General features: G+C 57.9%; 1 protein-coding gene across 5 annotated transcripts; it reads right to left on the bottom strand.

Moving 5' to 3' along the window:
- Nucleotides 1–292: 292 nt before the first annotated feature.
- On the bottom strand, nt 293–21,517 carry NR4A1 (nuclear receptor subfamily 4 group A member 1). Of its 5 annotated transcripts, XM_082350531.1 has the most exons (9): nt 21,355–21,384; nt 17,043–17,216; nt 14,970–15,076; nt 4,409–5,286; nt 3,465–3,594; nt 3,006–3,157; nt 2,464–2,666; nt 2,199–2,377; nt 293–1,112 (listed from the first exon to the last, which is right to left on the bottom strand). In XM_082350531.1, the coding sequence occupies exons 4-9, from the start codon at nt 5,282–5,284 to the stop codon at nt 856–858; spliced, it is 1,797 nt and encodes a 598-aa protein (XP_082206657.1). In that variant the 5' UTR covers nt 5,285–5,286; nt 14,970–15,076; nt 17,043–17,216; nt 21,355–21,384; the 3' UTR covers nt 293–855. The 5 variants fall into 5 exon arrangements, with proteins under 5 accessions (XP_082206657.1, XP_082206653.1, XP_082206656.1 ...); XM_082350527.1 differs by lacking the exons at nt 14,970–15,076; nt 17,043–17,216 and having other exon boundaries at nt 21,355–21,517; XM_082350530.1 differs by lacking the exons at nt 17,043–17,216; nt 21,355–21,384 and having other exon boundaries at nt 14,970–15,455.
- Between the last annotated feature and the right edge of the window lie 62 nt (nt 21,518–21,579).

Raw genomic sequence — 21,579 nt, 5'->3', positions numbered from 1 at the left:
CCAAAGCCGGTGCTCTTATCCCTGGATGAATCAGCCTCCAGGTGCAGGCCCCATCCACGAGCCAGGCCTGTTTCCCAGAGGCTTTCTCCGCGACCGAAACTAGTCTCAGTGCTTTGCATAACAACCCCATGAAGCAGCTGCGATTATTTCCACCTTTTACAAATGAGTAAACTGAGGCCAGTAAGCTCAGGTTAGTAACATCCAAGATTTATGGGTGCCACCCCTGCCTCTCATGCCATTTTGGGGATGGGTGGTATGGGGGGAGCGTGTCAGAGAGAGACAGGATCCTAGCTTCAGCTACATGTCTATTTTTTATTCAATATATTAAATATATTAATCAGAAAAGTCACATACTATAAATCCAGGAAAATACACAAATATAAATGTCAGAATCTGTCACTTGTCTTCCTCCTAGAGTGAGTCTATGTACACGTGGAAGGAGGGCGGGAAGAGAGAGCAAGTAGGAGGAGGCTGGTGGGGGCCCGTCCCTCCCTCCCAAACCCCACTCCCACCTCAACCTCTTCCTTCCTGTATTTACAGCAGCATTCGGCTTATTTACAGCATGGCGGTGTGTGTGTTAAAAACGGTTTTATCTTACAAAAACATGAAGACCAGGGCTGGGCTGGGGGGTAAGACAAATAGTAAGGGTCACCCCTGTGAATGCATCCCCCCCCTCCCCCAGGGCATGAACTCCCTGCCGACCTCCCAGAGCAGGTGGCGGGGAGGGGCGGCCAGTCTGCAGCTCAGGCCCAAGCTGAGGGGTGGTGCTCCAGGGGTCCGTGGGCCGTGGCCTAAAGGCACGTGGGGTGGCGTATGAGCGTGCACACAGAGCGCACACGTGTTCCCGGGCTGGGGTCAGAAGGGCAGCGTGTCCATAAAGATCTTCTCGACGATGGGCGGAGGGGGCACCAAGTCCTCCAGCTTGAGGTAGAAGATGCGCTGCAGGCCCTGGGTGCACAGGGTCCGCAGCTCAGGCAGCTTGCCCAGCAGGCGTGACAGGCAGCTGGCCGGCTGAGGCTCGCCTGCCTCGGCCGAGACGTGCTCTTTCAGGCAGCTGGCGATGCGGTTCTGCAGCTCCTCTACCCTGCAAGGCTCCTGCAGCCCATGCCGGTCTGCGGGGAAGGTGCAGGATTAGCTGCACAGCTGAGGAGCAAACGTCCCTCTCCCCTGCAGACCCAGCCTCTCCCAGGTCTGTGGAACGGCCGCCAGTGACCAGGCCCCACAGCCCTCTGCACTGTGCAAAAGCACAGGAGCCCATTTCTGAGCCCCAGCAGAAGCCTAGCAAGGCAGCAACGCTCATTATCCTCATCTTCCAAGTGACAAAGGGAGGCCCAGAGAGGTTAAATGACTCGCCTAAGGTCGCAAAAAGGAAATAAAACCCTACGCAGGTTTTCTGACGGGGCCAGTGTTGCTTTTTGGTTTTCTTCCCCCCAGACTGTTTGTGAGAAACCCTGGGTTTGAGCAGCAGTGTTTCAGAGGCCACCTCCAGGGAAAGCAGGCCTCAAAACCCACCATACTCTCTCTGCAGCCTAGAGTGCCTCAGATTTTGTCCTACAGTTTTTTGTCCTATGTAGCTTTGTGAAATTTCAGTTAAAAACATTAAGTGAAAGAGAGGTGGGGGCAGATTCTGGTGCTTTAAAAAAATAAAGAGACCCGAAAACCTCCGCATCTAATGCCAAAAACTCCATCCCGCATAATTATATTTACATGACGTACACAACAAGCACAGCTAATCTGCGCTGTTAGCAGTCGGGATGGCAGCCACCCTTGGGGGAACTGATGACCGGAAGGGGGCACAGGGAGGGGTTCTGGGGTCCCGGTCATGTCTGTTTCTTGACCTGGGTGCTATTTATGTGCACATGCTCCGTTTGTAAAAACTTCCTGGGTGCAACACGATTCAGTAAGATTTTAAAAGCAAACCCAAACTTTAGGCCACACGTGACACCTACACCACCAGCATCTTCGGTCCTCTGGGATAACTCACAGGCTGGCTTGGTTTGCAGTCAGCCACAGCTGGCCCTGAACCCTGGCTCTGCCACCTGCCAGCTGTGTTGCCCTGAGCCATGCTTACCCCTCTCTGCATCTAATCACCCTCGCTCCACAAGGTGGGGGCCCAGGAAGCGCCAGATGCCCGCCCATCCAGGGCCAGGCCCTCAAGCCCTCCCCGTCTCCCCAGGTCTGTGGAACTAGCCACCCACCTGTGATGAGGACGAGCGCAGAGAGGCAGGCAAAGGCAGGGACATCGACGACCAGGCTGTGCAGGGAGCGAGAGAAGGCCAGGATGCTGTCGATCCAGTCCCCGAAGCCGCGGGCACACTGCAGCCGGTGCAGCACCAGGCCCGAGCAGAAGATGAGCTTCCCCTCAGCCGGCTTAGACCTGGTGGGCAGGGATGCAGACACTAGTCAGAGGGGCTTGAGGGCAGGGCGGCAGGGCGAGGGGTGAGCAGACAGCTGCAAGCTCACCGGTAGGCCAGGCGGAGGATGAAGAGCTCCAGGAAGGCCGACTCCAGCAGCAAGTCCTGGTCCCCGGGGGACAGCTCGGCAAAGCCGGGGATCTTCTCAGCCCACTTGCGGATAACCTCCAGGGAACCCGAGAGCAGGTCGTAGAACTGCTGCACGTCCCCGGCATCCTCCTTCCCGAAGTGGGGCAGCACCAGCTCCTGGAACTAGGAAGCGGCCTGGCGGGGTCAGACCCCAGGAAAAGCGCCGCACCGAGGCCGCCACGTACAGCCATGTCGTGCCCTCCCTCGGATGCCAGATCCCCGGGGGTGAGAGCGGAGCTGAGATTCCGCCCATGCTTGCTTGCTAACTTTCACATATTAACCCAGGGCCGCGGCTGCTGGAAGGAGCACGTTTTTCTAGTTGGCCACTGCCCAAAGGGGTACATTTTCCCATCTGGTCAGCCTGCAGGGGCCTCCTCTCTTTTCAATTTGTGGAACTGGGGGTTGGGGGGGGCTTTTCTAATGTGCAGGAAAGCACTGAATGTGGGGTGGGCGGGGCCTCACCTTGGAGTAGTCCAGTTTGGAAGTGCTGGGCCCTGAGTCCAGGTGTGCCCGGACCAGGGAGGTGAGGAGATTCGCAGGGGAGGCATCCGGGGGCTGCTTGGGCTTTGAAGGGAGCCGACCCCGCCGCCCCTTCAGGCTGTCTGTCCGGACAACTGCAGAGAAATGGGCAGGGGTGAGCAAGGGAGGAAGGGACCCAGGGAAGGGACTCTCGGCCCAAGCCGTGCACAGCAGTGCGGGGCAGCACCCCCAAGTCCAAGGACCTAGAGCCCCCGAGACCCAGGGGACTCTGCAGGGACCTCCCCCACCACAAGGCAGGCAGGTGGACCAGAGGTCAGGGAGGAAGTAGGGCCCAGGCATGCCCTCCCCTGCGGCCCACCAGAACAAATGTCTGGGGGCCTCTGCCGGCCCCACCCCACTCAGGCCCGCCTCTGTCCCACTGGGCCTGTGCCAGCCACCCACCTTCCTTCACCATGCCCACAGCCAGGCACTTCTGGAAGCGACAGAACTGGCAGCGGTTTCGCCGTCTCTTGTCCACAGGGCAGTCCTTGTTAGCCAGGCAGATGTACTTGGCATTTTTCTGCACTGTGCGCTGGGCAGGGGGGGGGCAACACGGAACAGGCTGTCAGAGTGTGGGGCTGGGGGGAGCCCAGGGGAGGGAAGCGCCCAGATCCTACTGCCATCGCAGACAAAAGCGCTCTCTGTTCACGGCTATTTTTCTAACATTTGGGTGGCAGGGGAGGGAGAGATGGATGGGTGGGGGAAGGAAGAGAGAAGTCTTGGGGACGCTGGGGGAGGGTTCGGCCTCACCCTCAGGACACAAGATTAGGGGCTCAGGGCTCCCCAGCAGCCGGTACTTCTTAACGTGCCTGCGTCCGCCTGCCCCTTCCCTGGGGCAGACACGAGAGGGCTGAGGAGGGGCTGGGGGTGGGGACGGGAAGCGAAGCAGGCACCCAGCACTGGGACAAACACACAGCCTGTTCCCAAGTCCGCCCCCAGCCCTCAAGCACCAAGCCCTCTTCTCAGATCCTTTCATCTTGTGCCAGGAACACGAGTGCCTGGGGCCCCCCTTCCCACCAGGACCTTGACTGGGGGGAGGCCAGGCAGAGGGGAGCTAGAGGCTGGTCACTGAACTTCCCCTCGTGGGTACCCCTGCAGCCCGCACCCTCTGCCCAGCTCTCACCCCTCCCTCCATTATCTCTACAGCCCCAGTCCCAGCAGGAAAAGGTCCCAGGTCCCAACTCCCTGCTCCCAGGACAGTGGCCCATCTGGCAGGCCTGCCCTCTTCTAAAAGAGCAGAACTTGTTGGGAGGAGAACCCAAGGGAAGCCACCACAGACCCCGCAGGGGTGACAGAGCGGCCTGTCCCACCACTCATAAAAAGCTACCCCCCGGGCAGCCCAGTACCTTGAAGAAGCCCTTGCAGCCCTCACAGGTGCGGACACCATAATGCTGGCAAGAGGCGTTGTCCCCACACACAGCACAGCGGCCCTCGCTTCCACCCGGAGCCCCACTCCGGGCCTTGGCTGAGGTCACGGGCGCATCCACCATCCCCAAGCCATCAAGGTGTGAAGAAGCAGGTACCAGGCCTGGGAACGCTGTTGGCATGGAATAGCTCTCTCCCTCCCCCAGCTGGTGGGCAGCCTGCGAGGGGAACAGCTTCAGGGGGCTTTGGGCCAGGCTGGGACTGGGGCCGGTGGGAGGGCTGAAGGAAAAGAAGGTCGGCGGCTGGGGGGGCCCAGAAGCCTTGGGCAGCTGCTCTGTCCATGCCCGCATGCCTTCGTAAGTCTGGCTGGGCGAGAAGGGGCCGAAGGAGCCGTCCCAGGGAGAGAGCTGGGGCGGCTGGAAGCTGGGCGTGGACGGGGATGGGGCTGAGCAGGGACTGCCATAGTAGTCAGAGCCGCTGGAGGACAGGGTCTCATCGAGAGGGCCGCTCAGGGTGCCGGGGTAGCAGCCGTACACCTGGAAGTCTTCAAACTTGAATGAAGCAGAGGCAGGGGAGGTGGCTGATGATGAGGATGTGGAGGAGGCCGAGGAGGAGGCCGAGGAGCACGGCTGGGCTGTTCCCGGCAGCTGGTAGAGAAAGGTGTCAAACTCCCCTGTGTAGCCGTCCATGAAGGTGCTGAAGCTGGGCAAGGCAGTGGGGACAGCGGGGGCCGCCTCAGGGCTGGCCAGGTCCATGGTGGGCTTGCTGAGCTCGGGGGTCAGGGGGTCACTTGTCAGGTGGTCACGGGGTCCTGGGCTTGGTGCCGGTGTCCCATACTGGGCTTGGATACAGGGCATCTCTGGAAAAGGAAGAGACCAAAGAGTGGGGAGGCGGGGGAGTCAGCGAGAGAAGCCTGAGGCCTGACCTCTAAGTATAGGCCCCTGAGCTGCCAGGTGGCAGGAATCCCAGCCAGACATGGGACACGAGGCGTTAGGGCCACAGCCCACCACAGAACCCAGGAATCCTGGCTCCCGGCCAGAGCACCATCTCGACCTCCATGTCACAAAGCCCCTGGGCAATGGCCCAGCAAGAGTGGGCTCAAGTCGGAAGGCCAGCCACACCCCAGGCAGCCTGGGAACCCTAGGGAAGGCATCCAGCCAGCATTTCTCTGCTGGAACAGGGGAAAGCTGTGTTCCTCCAGCCCCCTGCCCTTCCCTCACTGGGTAAGGCATGGGTGGGGGCTGGGAGAAGGGTGGGTGGGAGAGGCAGCCGGGCAAAGCCTGAGCCCAGTCCCGGCAGCAGATATGTTGTTCCTCCAACCTGGCACTTCTGGGAATATTCCCAGGCATGGCCCAGCCTCTCCAGAACCCCCTCTCCTCCTCCCCACACAGTGCCAGTGCCTGGGCTGAAGGACATCCTGCAAACGGAAGAGGAGCTGGGAGTGAAGGCCCAGCTGCCTACGAAAGCAGCCTAAGCAGCAGTGAGCCTGTGCCCCTCCACCCCCCACCCCTCAACCCCACCCCCGTCCCCACCCTATGTACTGAGCAAAGGCTGCAGATCCCACGCGCACCCCAGTCCTGCCATCTGGGGACAGGCACCCACTCTACACTGCCTGGGATGCTCCCAGAAGCAAAGAGAAAGGGAGCCCGGCCTCCTTACCCAGTCCCCAGCTCCCCAAGGGATCAGGTAACCTGGCTCCAGACCTTTAAAGGCCATATGCTGGAAGGGGGAGCATGAGGGAGAAAGCAGCCCCTGGACTTCCAGGAGAAGTCCTGAAGAGGAATTCCTCTGCTACCCCCAAAGCATTTCCCCCTGTTACTTTTATGAGAGCACTCAGAGTCCAGGAGACTTGAGGTGGCTATGCAGGGAAGAAGGGGAGCCTGCTGGTGAGTGACGGAAGCCTGGGTCCCTCCACTAAAGAGTTCTGTGCCCTGAAGAAACCAGGAGCTCAGGCAAAGGGGGTTACACCCTGCCCCAAACCTGAGGAGCCTGAAGGAGCAGAAAGAGCATCATTCAGGGGGGATCCTTAAGTTCGCAGACAAGTCGAAAACTAACACAGAGGAGGCTCTGGGACTGTTCCCCATCCCACGTCCTGGCTTGGGGGTCTCCATGACCCGGGCCTCATCAGTCAGGGAGGGAGGCTGGGTAAGAAAGCAAGCTGAAACAAAGAGTGCCATAACCAAGGGGGACAGCAGGAGGGGGCAAAGGCTGGCATCACCTCCTGGCCAAGAGCCCAGGGAGTCCTCTGGTTCTAGCCTTTCTCCCACCTCCTTGGGCCCTGGACAGAGCAGCTCCACCCCTGACCTGACACTCCCACAACCAACCCAGACAACAGAGCCCCCAGAAACTCTGGCCCCACCCACCCAGTGGCACCCGTCCAGAGGCACTGAGCACCTGTAAGAGATAAGGGTGGCCACGTCTGCCTGCGCTACGACAGCCTGGGCAGGGATGGGTTTGGGTGGAGGAAAAGAGGCAGCAGCTACACAGGGTTGGGCTGGGTGTTCCAGCCTTATTCAAATCCCGTTTCTCCACGTGGACGTCCCACATCCGGATCAATCCCCACCAAACTACCCCCACTCCTGCCTTCACGCAGGTACTTAATGACACAAGATATGGACCTACGTCTAGCCTTTGGCGGAAGCACAGAGAGAAGGAAGAGGTGGGGTTGAAGGAGGGAGCAAGGAGAATCCAGCTTCAGGCGGGTCCTGGCAACAATGTGGTTCGCACCTGTTGTGCTAAACAAGCCTCAGGCTGCACCCTACCTGTACGATCCAACACAGACTGAGGCGGGAGTGGGGCGGGGGTGGTATCCTCTAGGTGGTACCACACCAGAGACTGCAACATTAACAACTGCCTACCAAGGATCCCGAAGAACGACGCTTTCCACCTCTCTCCCTCCCTCGCTCCCTCTTTCTCTCACACACACATACAGACAGACACAGATCCAAGCTACAGTAAAAACAATTTTCCCTACGCTTCCAGAGACCCTGCTCTTGCCGGTGAGAAGACTCCTTTATTGCAACACACAGCAGCACCCCCTGCACAGTTCAGCCAATGCTGACCTCAACAATCTAGACCTCTCCTAAGATAATTCAGGCAGAAACTTCCAGCTGGGGGTCACCACAAACTAAGCCACAGCTTCTAAAGTGTTAAGAAAACAACTAACAACTAACGGCTGGGGTGCGAGCTGACAAGCTGGGAAGAAGGAGACCCTTGTGGAAATTCAATCCTGGTAGGAGTCAGATACATCCCAGCAGCCCAAGCTCTGTGCACCTTCTCCCCCACGCACACCGTACTGAGACCCCAACCAGCAACTAAGTCCCAGGCGCCCTGTGCCCACTAAAGGACCCTGGGAGACAACTCTATCCAGTCTCCTACTGAACAGGTCCCCATTGCTGGCGCCAACCTAACCCTCTGTGGCTTCCACCTTGCACGGACATCCCGCCGCCCCCGACACACACACACACACACACACACACACACACACACACACAGCGCTCAGTAAACTCCAGTCCGATCTGGGTCCTTACCCCTGGGTCCTCATCCCGTTCCAACCGCTAACCCCCAACGCCAGAGCTGCATCCTACCCCCCCCCTCCTTCATGCTGACCCTAAAACACCCTTTCTGCCCGCGCGAACACCCATCTCCTTCATGCAGCAACCCCCCCCCAACCCAAAACAGAGCTCTGTGGAGATGCACGCTTCCCGGGGGTCACCTACCCGGCTGGCTCCTGCTCCCCCTGCCCAGGACCGGCGCCCCAAGTCGCAGCCCGGTCCCGCGTGCGCTCCTGCACACTCCCCCAACTTTCGCAGCCTCCACCACTGGGACTCCGGTCGCGCCGGACCCTGCTCTTATGCGCTCCGTGACGCACGGGGAGGGGCGGGGGCGCCACTGACGCACGCGGCCCGGCGAGCTTTGGCCATACAAGGGCGCGGGGGGCGGCGCGGTTCCGGCGGGAGGCGGCCAGGGGGAGGCACGGGGACGGAGAGCCCGAGGGGGCGGGGCGAGAGGGGGGGCCTGGAATGTCTGCGCGCGTGACGCACGCGGGGTTCCATTGACGCAGGGAGCGCGGATTGTTTGATCTATAAATAGTCCCCTCTCACCCTCTGCGCCAGCTAAAAATAGCAGCTCGCGGACTCGCGAGGCTCCTCCGGCCGGACCCAGCACCGGCCCGGGGCCCCTGGAGCCGAAATAAGCAGCCCGAGGGCCAGAGGCCGAGAAAAGGGTTCTCTAGCGCCGTGGCTGCGGGGCTTCCCCGGACGAGGAGCTCCTCACCCTCCGGCTGCTCCCGGGAGCCACGACCGCGCCCGGCTCCGCTTTTGCACCCTCCCCAGCCCTTCCTGCGGGCCCGGGGTGCCCACTACCCTCCTGTGCGGCCCGGGGAAGGCCTAGGGCTGGGGCGGGCAACTCAGGGACGCACCCCGGGGAACCTGCGCCCCCCACCTCAGCCCAAGGCGCTGCCACTGCACTTGACCCTTCTTCCCCAGCGGGGTCTCGGGCTGAGAGGTTGTCCAGGGACGTCAGACACCACACTACCCCCACCGCGCGCGCACGCACACACACACACACACACCCGCCTATTCCCTCCCCCCAATTTCTCATGCAAAGTACCTTCCGGAGGGCAGGGATTCGCCAAGCCCAAGACAGGCCAACGGGCTGTGTTTCACAGCTGAAGTTGATTTCTCACCACTACCCTCCCCAGTCCCTGACAGGGTGAAAGCACTCTAGTTGGGAAATTACAGAATTTCAGAACCGGGTGGAGCCTGAGAAATCTTTTCGAATCTGTGCCGACTCTTCCCCATTTTAGAAATAAACAGGCTCAGAAAAATAATGGCACTTGCTCAAGGTCACAGAGCAAGGTGGTGGCACACTGGGGTGGAACCTGACTACATCTCTAGGGGATCCCTTCACACCCTCCGCTGTCCATGATCAAGGAGTTCCCACCTGCAGCCTTCCCGGGAGCCCTCGCCTGCTAGGTGGGAGAGGAAGGAGGAAAAGGCTAATATTTAGAAGAAGAGAGCCCCTCCCCACACCCCTCCCACTCTCTCCTCTCAACACTGAGCTTGCGCCCACGGACCCCACTCTGGCCTCCCCTGGTCACCCAACAGCACTTTCCTCTACCCTTGAGGCACTTCATGCTCCTCACTTCCACTCTCACCTCCGTCTCAGGTTTCCCACACCCTGCTCTCCAGCCCCCACTTCTGTCCACTCAACGGTCCCACCAGCACCTCAAACGTCACCCATTCCAGACAGAGCTTGCCGTCTCTGCACTCCCTGCCTGCCACCCATCTCTGCTCCTGATGCCCCACATGCTACTTTTCACCTTTTCCTGAAATTGTATTTTGGAACTTCTCTTGGATCTTCCGTTCGTATTGCCAGCCAGAGCCCATGCCTCACTGGTGCCTGAAGGCAGCAGACCGGCTGATTGAGGCCAGCGACTTCCCCTTCTCCTTGCCCACATCCATTAAGAAACTGCCCCTTCACCAGCTTGCCTCCTCTTTCCAAATCCTACTGTCCACCACGGATGGAGCAGTCTTCATGTAACACCAGCATCATTCGGTGATCCGGTCAGAACCTAGCATAGCTCCCCCATTGCAGCACACAGTCTCAACATGGACCAGTCTTCAGAGAGCTCTGGCCTTTGCTAAAACATCTTCCAAAGACGCTTCACGGCCACCTGCGTGAAGGTGAAGTGTGGGCAGGCTGACGTTTAGCCCAAGTTTTGTTTTTCTTTGTCTTGGGCTTTTGCAGAAGATATTACTTGGATAAAAAGGATTCCACAGCTTAAAACTGGTTTGAAACCACTAAGATAATTCATGTCTTCCCATTTTGCGGATTAGGACCCAAGGGCTCCCAGAAGAGCTGCACCTTACTCAGAAGCACAAGCAAGTCCGGGCTGGTGAAACTAACCCAGCTGGGTCACGGGCTGGTTTCCCCACCTAGCCCCCCGCAGCCTCAGAAAATAAAAACAATTCTAATGTGTTAGCAGAAGATGATTAGCCAGGCCAATGTTCTTCCCAGGTCAATGTTCTTCCCTCCAAAACTCATCAGCAAAAGAAAAAAAAGAAAAAAGAAAAAGTATATTAGCTGCAGCCTTAATGGCTCTTTGAAAGCTGACCTAGCCTTGAGCCCTAGCACCCCCTTTTTTCCCCACCACTTTCCATCTGTAAAGAGCAACACAGACCGTCCCCTACCTTCCCATGGGGAGGCCCACCCAGGAGCCCCAGGGAACTCAAGTGCGGTGAGGAGCTGTCCAGGTTCCCAGTCTAAATCTCCACGTCTCAGCATCCAGCCTCCAGATTTGTGCCTGCAGCCCAGGCCCCATCTCCGCGGGAGATTGCAGGTTTGGAGGCTGCAGTCTCGCTGCCCCAAAGGCAGAGGGTGGAAGAGACAACAGCAGCTGCCACCTGGCCATGCTTGTGGAGGTGGGGGATGCTGGGGGCTTGGAACACACTACACTCTGAAAATAAGTAAATAAGGAGAAAAAGGCAGTCCCTCTTTAGGAACACACCCAGGGAGCACCTAGCCTAAGACAGAGGGGGGAGAGGCGAGAGGGGCTTGGGGACCTCAGGCTTCATCCCTGCTGGCCAGATGCCCTCCAGGGAGGGTGGCCTGGGGCTCTGAGGTGGAATCTGGCCAAGGTGGAACTCTTGAAAAGGCATAACTGATGCAGACTTTGGGAGACCTAGAGCATAAGCTGGTCGAAGGCTGGACGGAGACTCCAAGGGACCCCACTAAGCCCAACCTTTAAGAGCAAGGTCAGAGTGAACAGCTCATTGTGGGGTAGGTAAGGGTTGGAAAGAGACAGGTAATGATGGCAGAGGTATCCAAAACTAGAGGTGAGGACCAGAAGGTAAGGCAGGGCCATGGTAACACAGGAAGGGCAGGGAAAGATGCTGTGCTGGAGACAAGACAGCTGCCCAAGGTCAGGCTCGCACAGCACAGCCCACCAATCTACCCTCACCACCCCCAGGCTCCCCACTGCCCCAATATAAAGACCTTGGGCTAAACCTTCCCACCACCCATTGGGCACATTGTTCCTCTTCCTTCTATTCTAATCCTACTGATCCTCTAAGACTTCAGCTCATAACACCCTCCTGGACCAGCCTAACTCTAAATAATAAGTACCTTCTCACTGGAGGGTTTGGGGGGAGGGGGAGTGAGGAATACCAATGAAGGGTCAGACCTCGGCTTAGGGCACTTCACATGGATTCTTCCACTTAACCCTCTCCCTAACCTTCTATGTTTGGAATTACCACCTACATTTTATAAATGAGGAGGTGGAGGCTTAGGGGCCAGGAATCAGACTCCCCTAACTCCCAGTTCTGTGCTAGACCCACTGCCCTCAACTCTGAACTCCAGAGCTGTGGCTTCTGGCCCCATGAGCCTTGACTCTTACAAGTGCACCACAGAGCTGGTACGCACACGGCCTATAAACTGAACACAGCAGTGCCTATGAGGGCGTCTTTGGGGGGACTGGAAGCATCCCGGTTCCTAGTCTGAACGATGGTCACCTGGGTGTGTTCAGTATGGAAAAGTAATCACACTATATACTCTTTAAGATTTCAACGTCTATGATTTGTATGCTTTTTTGTATGTATGTTATACTTTCAGAAATAAAAGTTTATTTACAAAAATAGGCACACCTAAATGGGAGAGACATATTTATTCAAATGGATGCAGATGCCGCTGGAATTTACTGAAATCACAGAGAAACAGTGGCTGTTTCTCATTATGTATTTGTTCTATCAACACATACTCAAGAGCACAGCTACGGTTAGGAGAGGCTGCAGCATCTGACATTAGAAAGGGGTCCTCTCGCAGTATGTTTCCTGAACCACTCAGCTCGGGCCTGGCCCCTGCTAGTCAAATCTTGTGGGGCTCGGGGACTCTCGTGCTCAGGCCATCCCTCCCCCGACAACCAATGTGTGAACATGAGGGCAAGGCCCTGTCTCTCCCACCTTGGCAGGAGGCCCCTTCATGCATCCTCAACAGGCAGGGCAGGCCCAGGGCAGGCCGCAAATGGGCAGCCAAAGTACACCAAAGTACACCAAAGTACACCATCGTCCCCCAGCCAAGACAGTGGGTAAATAGGAGATGGAGGAAGTGGAACTGCACAGCCCCTTTCCCACGCTGCCCCGCCCACCTCAGGCTGGCCCCTGCTGAGCAAAGGGCAGGAACTTGCCCTACTTTCACCAAGACCATCCCCACCCATGGGCCCCCCACACCCTTCCCACAGGGTGGGCAGAGGGAGTGAGCTTTGCCTCCTCCCCCGAGCTTTCCCACCTTAGCCCCAGGACCTATCACCAGGCCTGACCCGGCCACTTCCTCTTCCTGCCCTGGCAGCAGGCAGGGGGATTTGTGCGGTGGGCAGGGAAGCTCTGCCTACTGCCCCAGGGGGCTTCCACGGACAGCTCTGGGAACTGGGGATGTAGGGGCAGGCCCAGGTCTGATCTTCTGGCCCTTGTCCAGGCCCTGCCATGACCACACGTGTCGTTACCTCCCAGAAAACAGGCTCCCAAGGACACGGGCAGGTCAGCCGCCGCCCTCCACTTCTCACCCCAGCCCCCAACAGAGGCAAAAGATAAAGGAACTCTCAGAGGCATCTTTGACCTGGAGCCAGCAAGCCTGGTGTGTGACCCGGGGCCAGTCCCTTGCCCTCTGCGAGACCGTTTCCTCATCTGCCCAATGCTGACAACATCACTCGTCCCGGCGCTGTTAGAATTCAAGTCACTAACGGAAGGGGGAGGCTCGCAGTGAAATGGGAGCACTGTCTGGGGACTGGGGCTCTAGGGACCTGCAGCAGGGTCCCGAGGCAGGCACAGAAAGGAGACACCAGAGCCGTCAGCTCGACTCGGGAGCCAGCACCCCCCTTCTTCAAGAACCTGAGATAAACAGTACCCCCATCCCCACCTCTCCCTCTCCAGGGCTGCGTGAAAGGAAATGAGAGTATGCCCAGAGATGTGGCTCCAACCAGCACCAGGAAAATTCCAGACTGTATGCAGCAAGTGCTCAATTGATACTCTGAAGAAAGCTGGTTAATTGAGCAGGTCAGACCTCTCTCCACAGAGGTCATTTTCAGTCCAGTGATTTCTCAACCCCCAGCCTGCTAACAGGCCAGAAGGAATCAACATACAACATAAAGGAACAAGATCAGACTTCAGGAAGAACGTTCAGACAGAGCTGGAAAACACAGACAAGATCATGGAGTTCCTCTGGGAAGAGGTGGCCCAGGCCTCATTTGTAGCCTCCTCAAATCTCCTTCCATGGGCTTCCCTGGTGACGCAGTGGTTAAGAATCGCCTGCCAATGCAGGGGACACGGGTTCGAGCCCTGGTCCGGGAAGATCCCACATGCTGTGGAGCAACTAAGCCCGTGCACCACAACTACTGAGCCTGTGCTCTAGAGCCTGTAAGCCACAACTACTGAGCCCACGTGCCACAACTACTGAAGCCCGTGCGCCTAGAGCCCGCAACAAGAGAAGCCACGGCAATGAGAACCCCGTGCACCGCAACCAAAAGTAGTCCCTACTCGCCGCAACTAGAGAAAAACCCGCGGGCAGCAACGGAGACCCAACGCAGCAAAAAAAAAAAAAATCTCCTTCCATGCCCCTCAGTCTGCTCAGCTCCTGGCCAGCTCTTCTCTCCCCCACCCTTGGGGGCTCTCCCACCACCTTGCACAACATCAACAACCCACCAAATTCTCCTGTCCCTGCCCAAGGTCTCCACCCAGCCTCCTTGGGCAAAATTTCAAATTCCAAAATAAAAACCCTCTGATAACGAGGCCCAGCCGGAAAGACTGATGCATTTTCCTATTGTTAAAGTATTTTTAGTCACAGGCTCTGGATTCGTTTAAAGACTCACGTTCAGAAAGGGAAAAATTTTTTTTCAAGAACCGAGAAGGAGAGCACACAGCCTCCCACGTAAGGAGCTCCGCTTATTCCACGCCGGCCCAAGCCCCTGGCCCGGCTCCCGGGGAGCGTGTTTGTGGCAAGCCGGTTGGCGGACTTGCCAAGCCTCGCTCCAGTCCTGCTTCTCAGGCACCAAACCAGGCAGGAAGCCAGGCAAGGAGGGCGGGGCAGGGGCCGAGGGCTCAGGGACGTCAATCCACAAGTTCAGACCCCAAGTCCCAACCAGCTGGGGGGCCAGGGACCCTACTCAGGGACGAGTGCTGAGGTACCTGACTGACACCCAGCTCACTCCAGCATCCCTCCCCAGCCTGAGCCGACCAGTGTTATCCAGGCCGGGTCAACAGGGCAGGAGGATGGAAGACCCTGTTGCAAATCTCTGAGGAAGGAGAGAGATGGCATCACGTATTTCCTCGTCTCCTGGTTCTCAACCACAAAGTGGTCGAAGTCCAACTCCCATCATCCAAGTGCCATCAAGCCTTTACTCTCATTCCTTGGGAGGGTCGGCCACCCTTGCTTCCTCCTCCGCCCCTCCTCCTCTCGAGGCCAAAGAAACCACAATGCGGACAGTCACAATGGAAAAAGATCCAAACAGCCCAGCCCCTGTGCCTCGGTTTCCCCAGTCCTAAGACTCACCAGCTTCCTCCACACGATCTGCTTTGATTCTCTGAGGTCCTGGACAACTGCACCAAGGGAGAATCCCGGGGTTGGTTGGGGACTCTTCCCGGTGGCTTCAGGAAGCCCTGCGGGAAGAGACGTGACCGCCCAGTCAGCCCGTCCTGCCGACCGAGGCTGTGCACCAGCTGAGTGGACTCAGGACGTGGAGCGGCCTCCAAGCCAGCATGTCCTCCTCTGTTTATATAGCTGAAACCAGAGCTGGCCTCTGGGGGCAGGGGGAGCTGCCTCAGGGCCCTCTTGGCTGAGGCCTGACTTTGGCCCAGGTCAGCAAGAGCCTAAAATAGTCAGCTGACGGGAGCCCCGGCATGAGCGTGACCCTGGGCCCATGCCCGGGCCTGGCAGACAGGTGCCCACGTCACAGGACCAGCAGCTCTAGCGCTCATGGAGCCCCCGCTGGCAGCCCTCACGGTGGCCTTGGCAGCGTCTCTGGCATGGGAATTCGACCCAATCATCACCCTCACCCAGACAACGGACTGACCGCAAGGAATTCTGACCCCAGGAGCCACTGGGTACCCAGAGGGAAGGCTAGGCGCTCAGCAGGCCGCGTCTGACCTGAGGGCGGAGGTGGGGGCTGAGCGGAGGGAAAGACTCCCGGCCGCTGCTGTCATCTTCACTCACGTGCTTCCCGAGTCCAGATGTCCGGCTGACCAGGGACACCTGCTTCTTCCACTTACAGTAATTCCTCTCCCTGCCCCAGCCCGAGGTTGGTGGCACAGTGCCTGCTGCCAGCAAGAGGCCAGGTGCATACCCAGCGCAGCCCCCGGAACAGGAGGCCCTGCTTCCCAGGGCTTTCCCTCCTTCTCTCCAGGCTTGGAGGGCTGGTACCCCATCCTCCCCATCCCAGCCACCTCTCTGGGACTCTCTACACCTCGAACACCAACTCCACAAGAGGCAACAGAGTTTGAGGGTCCAGGGGGGGATACTGAGCCAGCTCCTGCTTCATCCGGGGATCTCTCAAGGCCTGAAGGGAGTGTTGCTCAGAGATGACCCCCGTTTCTGGGGAAGGAAGAAGGGAATAACAGGGTCTCTGTCCAGGGCGCCAAGCTGAACTCCAGCTCTCTCAGGTAAACACGGTGACCAGGACTATGTACCCTTGACCCCGCCCCAGTATCTCAAGTCCCCATGGAAAGGCCTGGTGGAAATCCCATTCCCACACTCCACCCCTCACCCACAGATCAGCTTGTGTCTTCTCTGGAGGCATCTTCAGGCAAGGAAGGTGTGTCCTCCACCAGCTGACCAGGCCACTGGGCTTGCCCAGAATCCAGAAGACCTGGATTCTGAGCTTGGGTCTACATGTCCTCAATGTAGGACCTTGAAAAGTGCCTTTTCCCCTCTCTAACTCAGTTTCTTCAGCCATAAGAAGAGGAGGGGAGCTAGACAGCCAAGGATTTCTCTGGCCAAGCCCACAAGTCTGAGACTTTCCCTCTCAGGGATGTTGGATGAATAGTGAAGGGTCTGTCCCTGCCCTTTGTCAGCAAGATCCTCCCCATTCATAGAGCCATCTCCCCATACCAGACCCCACAGGACCTATAGGCCCACCACAGAAGGGGGCAGTCATCACCCTTTCAGAGAGGCAAGGGGTGGTCCCAGTTTCCCTTCATGCACTCCCCTGGTACAGTGTCTACATCCTAGGAACAAGGCAGCTTCCCATCCCCCAGGTCTGCCCCACTATACTCCCAGCCTGGCCTTGAGCTACACAACCCCACCCCATCGGCTTCCTGGAACCAGACACATGCTGCCCTGGGAGCAGCTGTCATCCCCGACAACCCCATGACACCCAGGCCCAGAGCCCCCCAGTCTGTCCTGCTAAGAAAGTCAGGCTTTCCCCCTTCCCTGCCCCCGCGTTACCCCCACCACTGAAGAAATCAGATCTCCCCATGCTGAGCAGCACCTCACCTACCACCTCTGCAGGGCTTCCCCCTCCATCCCCGAAACCACATCCGCTTCAGGCAGCTCCACACCCACCTCAGCCCCCCAGCCACCCGCTCAAGGGCCCCGGGGCTGTACAAAGGGTAACAGCAGGGCACTCACCACTCTGGATGGACCAACAGACCTTGAACAACACTCGACCATCCCTCGGGCCTTCAGGGCCTGGCAGAAGGCGCTGACACCAGGGAGGGGCTGGGGCTGGCCTCTGTCCACGGTGGAGGCCTACAGAGGGAGAGTCCACGCGAGAGAGGAGGAACCAGCCGGCAGGACCATTCCCTGGAGACAGCACAGCCAGAAAACACAGGAGTGGGAACAGAAGCAGGACCCAGGCCATGAAGGGGGACAAGCCAGCCCAAGGGCCTCCCCGAGCTGGGCGTCAGAGGCTGGGGGCCCACACCGCAAGCAAACAGCACTTGGGAATGTGGGGTGTGGCCAGGAGCTGCCGACAGTGTCTGGGGCATCTCAGGGCCCTGGAGACACAGCCCCTCAGCCTCACATCCCACTCCTGGGGGGAGGGGCGTACCTCAATCCAGCTTTCAGCTCCCTGACGTGCACAAAAGGGCATGTTGTAGGCAGAGAAAAGGGAGCTATTGTGAGGACAGAGCAGAATACCCCTCTCTCCTTTGAGGGGCTCCAACTTGGCCCCCAAAGCCTCAGAGGCCGCAGAGCAAGGGCTCCATGCCCCCATCTTTAGGCAGCCCAGCCTTCTAATCCGAGCCATGGGGACTCTCAGGAAATCGTCTCTGAAGGGATTCCAGTCACAAAACTGGAAGGTCCAGCTTGGGGTAGAGTGGTTAAGAGCACGGACGCTGCATCCCTGTTGCCTGGGTTCAGATCCTGGCTCCATCACTTGTAACCTTAGGCAAGTTACATAACTTCTCTGTTACTCATCGGTGAAAATGAGAATCTGTGGGACTTCTCTGGTGGCGCAGTGGTTAAGACTCCGCCTGCTAATGCAGGGGACATGGGTTCAAGCCCTGGTCTGAGAAGATCCCACATACTGCGAAGCAACTAAGCCCGTGCGCCACAACTACTGAGCCTGCGCTCCAGAACCTGCGAGCCACAACTACTGAGCCCACATGCTGCAACTACTGAAGTCCGCGTGCCTAGAGGCCGTTGTCTGCTACAAGAGAAGCCACCACAATGAGCAGCCCGTGCACCGCAACAAAGAGTAGCCCCCGCTCGCTGCGACTAGAGAAAGCCTGCATGCAGCAACAAAGACCCAATGCAGCCAAAAAATTAATAATAAATAAATAAATAAATCTAAAAAAGAAAAAGCGAATCTGTAATTGACATCTCTAAAATTAACAACCATACGGTTACCAGCAGGCTTAAAATGAGCTCATGTGTGTAAAGGACTTAAAACAGTGCTAGATATACATAGGTGCTATCATTATTAGGAAAAATTGAATGAAGACACATAAAAGCTAACCCCAGACCCTGGTTCCTATTTCAAGGCACTTCTGGGCACCTGGCCTCTACTTCCAGAGCCACCTGTGTGTGTCACCCCTCCAGCCTCTTCAAGCTCTCCCCGTGACCCTGCTGGTGCCAAAGCCTTCAGCCAGGGCAACGCAGACCCCACTTCTCTCCTTCCCTTTTCCTACCCTTACTCAGCCCTCGCCTCTCTTGACCGGGCCCCAAGGTGAGGGCAGGACCAGCCAAGGCGTGATCTTCCCTGGTTATCAGGATGCCCTTCAGGCCGAGATGAGATCTGGGAAAAGAGAAGTAGATGCTTCCACGGTGGCAGGCAGAGGGAGTGAGGAGGAGGGGGTCCCAGAGGGTAGGTGATGGACTCCTTCACCCTCCTAACCTCTGTCCCAGGGTCCACAGGCTAAGGGGAGCTCCTCTGGCCCATGGTACCCAGATTCTCCTCTTACAGAGCTATTAGCACCCCGATATCCCTGTGGGTATAATGGGGAGCAGGGCATGAAGAAGGGGAAGGCGGTCTGGATCATCTGGAGGGAGTCCGACCCCAAACAGAAGGCAAAACCAGGCTGCAAACCTGGCCCAGCCCACAGCCTACACCTGCTTCCCAGAATGACCCTGTCATCTTCCCGTACCCCAGAAACGGTCTGCGGTCATGCCCTAGCCTCCCCCCATCCCCGACCCCACCAACCTTCCCTTTTCTCCCTTCCAGCCCACAGCTGAGGACAAAGGGTAGGGAGGGCCAAACACCTCCTACCACAGTCAGGCCCAACCTGAGTGCCCGGGAAGACCCTGTATCTGAGAACAGAGGTCAGAGTAGGGGATCCAGTTGGTGCCCAGAAAGTGATTCATAACATCTTAAGAGCAGGCATCTGATCCCACCTCCTGCCCCCCCATCAAAATCCCATCCTCAACAGTCATTCCACAAGCATTTACTGAGGGCCTACTGCGAGCCAGACAGTGAGCTTCAAACAGCGGGAGATCCAAGAAGCAGCAAATCAAGATCCCTGGGCCCCAGGAGGTTACAAGGCAGGAATGAATCAAGGTCGGTTACAATCAGCACTGTGCAGAGGACAAACCAAGGGCTGAGTGGGCTTGGAGGAGGAGAAAGTGATTTCCGCCCCAAAGGAAGTGGGAGCCTCAGGCCAGACTTCAGTACCCAGCTCCTGCTCCCCTTCCTTGCTGTGCTCCAGCCCCATGGGCTTTCTTTCCCCACTCAGAGCCTCTGAGTCACTGCCTGCAGTGTCTGTATGGCTAGCGCCTTCTCATCAATCAGGTTTCCATTCCCATTTCACCTCCACTCCCACCCCGCCACATGAACCTATTTTTATCATCTTCATAGGACAAATGCTGTGCATCTGTTTATGCATCTGTCTCAACTGCTGCAGAGTTCAGTCTCTAAACCAGAGCTCAGTACTAATAGGTGCTCAGTAAGTATTTGTGGAATGCGGGAGAGGGGGACTCAGACATGCCTGCATCAGGACGGGTTTAGGAGGAGGGTCAGACAGTCACTTGGAAGGAGGCAGGGAGAACACTGCAGCTAAGGAGCTGTCCCTTCCATTTGGGGGCAGACCCAAACTCCAAGGGTTCTTTCCTATGTTGAGTCACGACTGACTAAAGAGCCCCCAGCCCTGGATCCCAGCCCTGCATGAACCCACCTGAAACCTCCTTCTCCTCCTTCCTATCAACTGAGTCTTTTCTTATCTGAACTCCTTGCAACAGGACATGAATGACAGACCCTCTGCAGCCCTGGTGGCTTCCTGATGGCATAAACTCTGCATTGGCCAATGTCCCCACCCAGAAATGGGCATATTACTATTATCAACAATAACAACAGCAGCTAATATTTGTTGAACACCATATGCTAAATATATCACTAAGCACTTTACACTCGTGTTCTCATTTTAGCCTCACAGCACTGTGAGAAAAGCATTATTCTTACTATGAACATTTTAACAAGGAGGAAACTAAGGCACAGAAATGTTAAGCAATCTGCCCAAGGTCACACAGCTAGGAAGTGACAAAGCTAGGATTAGAACCCAGGGAGCCCAACCAGGGAGCCCAGGGCCAGGCATCCCCCTTCCCTCCTTGGACCTGCTTAGTGGGCACAGAGCAATTTGACAGCCAACACCAGAGAACCAGTGGGAAGCTCCGGGGCCTGGGTTGCTGGGTTGAACCTCTCAGCTAATTTTCTTAACTCCAGCACAGGCCTCAACATTCGTAATCAGTCTCATTCATCCTGTTAAGACTTGGCCCATCCTTCTGCCTGGCTGCCATCGCTTGGAATCTTGGCTTTACCATACTATACATTTGTCATTGTCATTCCTCTCACCTCTAGGTCACTACAAAGAGTCGGCTGGCTTCCCTTTCAAGTCTTCATCCAATTCACTTGGTGTGGGTCTAGGACCAAGCCTGAAGTCACCACTGAAGCCTCCTACTACATCAGCACACTTTGGGCATAACTACTCTCAATCCACCTACCTCTGCCCAGCCTTCCTTTCCCCAGCACACCCCTAATACTAGCCCCCAACCCAAATTATTACTCCACTGGAATTATTACTCTGCAGCATTTCTAATCCCAGGTCCGCTCCTTACTCCGCGAGACCCTCTCCAGGCTCGGCTTCTCGGCTCAGTCCCACGAAGGGGTTGCACCGGGCAACTCTGGTCCCTCCCGGCTCCGTGTCCTGGCAGCCGAGCTCCCTAACTCCTGGAAGCCAGCGGGGAAATGGAAGGAATTTCTCCGGCCTGGCCACCTCCAGCACCCCTCGCGGGCCAAACCCCACCCTTGGCGGGCTGGGGCGAGAAAGCGCTGGCCGCCACACTCGGGGGCTGACTCGGATCTAGCCCGCTTCCGCCGGGAATCCAGTCCCTGCCCCCACGCCCCCCGGTCTCCAAGCGGGATTCAAGGCGCGGCCCCGACCCCCGCCACGCACCCGCGCAGACCCCATCCTTCCCGGGGCGCCCGGAGCCCCCTCCCCGGCCCCCTCACCTTGCCCGGCTCGCCTGGCTCGCCTCTCCGGCCCCGCCTTCCGGGGTCGCGCCCCCGCCGGCTGGGAGCGGCTCGGCAGCGCAGGAGCGCCCATGGCCGGGCGGCCGGGGGTCGCGGGCGCCGCGCGGGGGGCCCCACTGTTCCGCCGCCGCCGTCTCGCGCTCCTGTCGCCGCGCCGCCGCGGCCCCGCGCCCCCCGCCCCCGGGGAGCCCCCCCGCCCCCCAG

The sequence above is a fragment of the Balaenoptera borealis genome (assembly GCF_965194805.1).
Source record: "Balaenoptera borealis genome assembly, chromosome: 13".
NCBI lineage: Eukaryota > Metazoa > Chordata > Mammalia > Artiodactyla > Balaenopteridae > Balaenoptera > Balaenoptera borealis.
Note: the sequence above shows the minus strand (reverse complement) of the source record. Positions and strands in the feature narration are given on the sequence as shown.